The sequence below is a fragment of the Cebus imitator genome, unplaced genomic scaffold (genome assembly GCF_001604975.1).
Source record: "Cebus imitator isolate Cc_AM_T3 unplaced genomic scaffold, Cebus_imitator-1.0 Scaffold266, whole genome shotgun sequence".
Classification (NCBI taxonomy): domain Eukaryota; kingdom Metazoa; phylum Chordata; class Mammalia; order Primates; family Cebidae; genus Cebus; species Cebus imitator.
This window is the reverse complement of record NW_016107581.1, coordinates 947,874-952,378: the sequence shown is the minus strand read 5'-3', so window position 1 is coordinate 952,378 and position 4,505 is coordinate 947,874. Positions and strand designations below refer to the sequence as shown.

General features: G+C 53.5%; 1 protein-coding gene across 1 annotated transcript in view; it reads left to right on the top strand.

Moving 5' to 3' along the window:
- The first annotated feature begins 577 nt into the window (after positions 1-577).
- The window catches only part of KPTN (kaptin, actin binding protein), a 9,200-nt gene continuing 5,272 nt past the window's right edge, over positions 578-4,505 (top strand). Inside the window, exons 1-7 of the mRNA XM_017500419.2 lie at positions 578-916; positions 1,265-1,347; positions 1,470-1,554; positions 1,634-1,688; positions 3,741-3,816; positions 3,945-4,018; positions 4,342-4,451. Of these exons, the coding sequence (XP_017355908.1) occupies positions 694-916; positions 1,265-1,347; positions 1,470-1,554; positions 1,634-1,688; positions 3,741-3,816; positions 3,945-4,018; positions 4,342-4,451 (706 nt within the window). The 5' untranslated portion in view covers positions 578-693. The remainder of the gene's footprint in view (positions 917-1,264; positions 1,348-1,469; positions 1,555-1,633; positions 1,689-3,740; positions 3,817-3,944; positions 4,019-4,341; positions 4,452-4,505) is intronic.

Genomic DNA, 4,505 nt, shown 5'->3' with positions numbered 1-4,505 from the left:
TGGCGCCTGTAATCCCAGCTACTCAGAATGCTGAGGCAGGAGAATTGCTTGAACCCGTGAGGTGGAAGCTGCAGTGAGCCGAGATCGCACCACTTCACTCCAGCCTGAGTGACAGAACAAGACTCCGTCTCAAAAAAAAAAAAAAAAAGTTAACTATGGGGTACCTTCTTTGGGTTCCAGTACTGATCGCTTGTTACTAGCTGTGATCTTGGGTAAGTTACTTTACCCCTCTGTGCTTCAATTCCTTCATCTGTGAAATGGACTTAAAAGTACCCACCTCCACCAGCTTGAGAATTTTTGATAAATTATTAGACGGAATGCGTTTATAGTAGTTCCTGGCACTTAAGAGCAATACTAAGTTTTATGATGATGATGATTTGACCTTCCACGCAGCATACAGCGAAAGGCCGTGGCCACCACCTCCCATCTCTGGTCATAGGTTCCTTAGGGCAGCCACTTGGTCCAGAAATGAAAAGGAGAAGAGCGCGCAGGCGCAGTGGGGCAAAGTCGCCCTGGAGGCCCGGGCGGACGATCTGGCCGCCATCTTGGGAGAGGGCAATGCCGGTGGCTTCCGTACGTCATCAGTCTGCGCGACGGCCGGCCAGCCGGCGGTTCGGGTCGCTTCGAGAGCCGTAGGTTGGGTAGTGCGGGCGCGCCGAGGGCTGCGGAGAGGGTGCGTGGCTGTGGGGCGTGATGGGGGAGGCGGCCGTGGCCGCGGGGCCTTGTCCGCTGCGCGAGGACAGCTTTACGCGCTTCTCGTCGCAGAGCAATGTGTACGGGCTGGCAGGCGGTGCGGGCGGGCGCGGGGAGCTGCTGGCCGCCACCCTTAAAGGCAAGGTGCTCGGCTTCCGCTACCAAGACCTCCGACAGAAAATCCGGCCAGTGGCCAAGGAGCTGCAGTTCAATTACATCCCCGGTGGGTGGCGCTATGGTGCTGGCGGGGGTTCCTGGAACGTGGTGTTGAGAAGGCTTCGAGGCTCCATCTGAGCCAGGTCACCGTGCTGGGAGAATGGGATGGGGTGGTTCAAGGGGGTCACTGGGATCGGGGGCAGGCATAGTGGGGGCCTGGAAGTGCCTAGGGTTTCAGGATTCTTCCGACTTACAGATCAGGATCCCTGGTACCCAGCGAACAGAGGTCAGGTGATGGTGGTCAAGACTCACTCAGACCTGAGGGCACGATCATTGCGGTGGCCAGAGCCCACCGTGTTTGGGGAGAGCCGAGTCTTGACTGCCTGACACTGAACTTAGAACTCTCCCCTCCCAGTGGACGCGGAGATTGTCTCCATCGACACCTTCAACAAGTCACCCCCCAAGCGGGGTCTGGTTGTGGGGATCACGTTCATCAAGGTACGCAGAACCCCTCCACCTCCCCTCGCCTCCCTCTGTACACACGTGGAGAGCCCCACTGAGCTGCCCTGGACCGCCCCTGCCACCCCTGCCCCTCCCCTGAACCCAGTGTTCTCCCCCAGGATTCAGGGGACAAGGGCAGCCCCTTCCTGAACATTTACTGCGACTACGAGCCCGGCTCTGAATACAACCTGGACTCCATTGCCCGTGAGTGTGGCGTGGACGGGAGGAGGGAGAGGGTCCCCAGCAAGTCCCCCATACTCACCTACCTCTGCTCCTCCTACAGAGAGCTGCCTGAATCTGGAGCTCCAGTTCACTCCGTTCCAGCTGTGCCACGCAGAGTGAGTGTCCCCTGAGCATCCATGCCCACCCCACTGTAAATGTAGGAACCCTGGCTTCTGGAACCTCTTTCTTACAGACCCCTGTGGTCTGTTTCCTCTTCTGGAAAATACAGTGGCTGTACTAATACCAGTGCAGCCCAGTGGCTCACGCCTATAATTCCCCGCACTTTGGGAGGCCAAGGCGGGCAGATCACTTGAGGTCAGGAGTTTGAGACCAGCCTGGCCAACATGGCGAAACCCCGTCTCTACTAAAAATACAAAAATTAGCTGGGCATGGTGGCAGGTGCCTGTAATCCCAGCTCCTCAGGAGGCTGAGGCAGGAGAATCTCTTGAACCTGGGAGTTGGAGATTGCAGTGAGCCGGGATTACATCACTGCACTCCAGCCTTGGTGACAAGAGTGAGACTCTGTCTCAAAAAGGAAGAACTAAATGCCTCTGGGGACGAGAGAGGTCACGTGAGAGAGTGATAAGCCACAAGTGTAATATAACAGGGAGCACGCATGCGAACACACACACGCAGCTGAGGCTGGAAAGTTGTAGCTAACTGGAGACACGAATTTGCCCACAGACAATCAGATTCTACTTTTGTTTTCAAGAGCATCATGCTTTTAAGGTGACCATGGACCAGATGACCAAGGGGCCACCGCCCTGCCATTCCTGAACTAGATAATCTGAGTTGATTGAGCACCTGCATTCTGCACATCTAAAATTCCCAGATTCTAACGTTCTAGATTCTGACATTCCAAGATCAGAGATGCTAAGTTTTCTAGTGGTAAACCCTAAGATTCTAAGATTTGAATGTTCTACAATATGACAGAAACCAGAATCTTCTGAAGTTCTGTAATGATAAGTCCCAACATTCTCATATTTCAAGGAGATAGAACATAGAACATCTAGAATCCGAAGGTCCTAGAACTCCAGTGTGTGAGTTCCATTGTAGAGCTCCAGATTCCATTCCAGAACATGGATGGTCTAGAACAGGGATTGGCAAACTTTTTTTGGTAGAGATCTAGATAGGAAATGTTAGGCTTTCAGAGCCAGCCTCTGTTACAACTACTCACTTTGCCATTGTAGCCAGAAAGCAGCTATTGACACTGTGTAAATGAATGGATGCGACTGTGTTCCAATAAAACTTTATTTACATAAACAAATGGTGGGTTGCATTTGGTCTGCAGGTCATGGTTGGCCAAGTTCTGGTCTAAAAGCTGAGAGTTCCTGAAACTGAAGACTTTCATTGCACTAATGTTCTCCTGGCTGGGACTTGGATATTCTATCATTCCATGAATCTGAAATCTGTGTTGGCAAATTCTAGAAGTTCTGGTATTTTTTTTTTCTTTTTTTGAGACAGAGTGTTGCTCTGTTGCCCAGGCTGGAGCACAGTGGTGTGATCTCGGCTCACTGCAACCTCCGCCTCCCAAGTTCAAGTGATTCTCCTGCCTCAGCCTCCTGAGTAGCTGGGATTACAGGCATGTGCCACCATGCCTAATTTTGTTTTTTTAGTAGAGATGGGGTTTCACCATGTTGGTCAGGCTGGTCTTGAACTCCTGACCTTGTGATCTGCCCACCTCGGCCTCCCAAAATGCTGGGATTACAGGCGTGAGCCACCATGCCCGGCAAGTGCTAGTATTTCTAAGGAGACAGAAAACAGCACTTCTAGAATACTAGGGTCTCAGATTAAAGAGGTCCTAGCTTTCTGAGGTTCTGCAATTCATTGGAGAGTTCCACGTTCCATTCCTGAATCCACAGGGTGAAGGTAGGAGTAGGTGCGTGCTCTAGGAGGGGAGGTTCTAGCAAGCCGCATTCCCGCAATTCTGAGATTGGAAGGTTGTACAGTTCCCTGATTCTGAGATTTTATGGGGGCTACTTTCTACAGTTCTGCATTTCAAGGAGAGAGGATAGTCAGGCGCTTGAGCCCCAAGATTCTAACACTGAGTCTAGTGTCTGGATCTCAGAATGTTAGGGTTCTCAACAGGTTTTTGCAAGAGGAGAGTTCTGGTTCTCAGACCACATGGATTCTACTACCTTGAGGGTTCTAGATTTCTTTGCTTTCAGAGTCCAGATTGGGGATCAACTGGAGACCGTGTTTCTCTTGAGTGGGAACGACCTGGCCATTCATCTCTACAAGGAGGTGAGGTGGGGAGGCGTGCTGGGCAAAGCCCTGTTGGGGGGGGTCGCTGTGGGCTGGCGCCGGGTAGGTGCATGTGTGAAACTGATGGCTGGCTTAACCTGGGGTGGGGTGGGTCTTGGTTCCCCCAGAATGAGGGTCTGCATCAGTTTGAGGAACAGCCCGTGGAAAACCTCTTCCCAGAGCTGACGAACCTGACCAGTAGGTAGGAGAGGCCCCAAAAGAGGCCAATGGGGACCGGGGCAGTGACATCAGAGAAATAAGGCGGTGGGACCTTAGAAAAATTGGGCCCCAGGGAAGAGCTCAGGAAAATCAGGCCATGGCATGATTTCAGAGAAACTGATCAGCAGGGGTGACCCCAGAGAACACGAGATGTGAACTCAACCCTAGGGTCGTGGGGATTATCCAGGAGGAATAAAGCAGCAGGATCCCAGGGGTACAGGGAGGGGTTGCTGTCCCTGGGGAGGCAGAGGGGCGGGGCGGGGCCCAGCAATGGCCCTCGGGCCTGTCCATCCACCTGCCCGCCAGCGTCCTCTGGCTAGACGTCCACAACCTCCCCGGCACGTCCCGGCGCCTCTCAGCTCTGGGCTGTCAGAGTGGTTATGTCCGTGTCGCCCACGTAGACCAGCGGAGTGGAGGTGAGGGCTGCGGTGGGGCGGGGCCAGGGGTGGGGTTGAGGGCTGGGGCGGGGC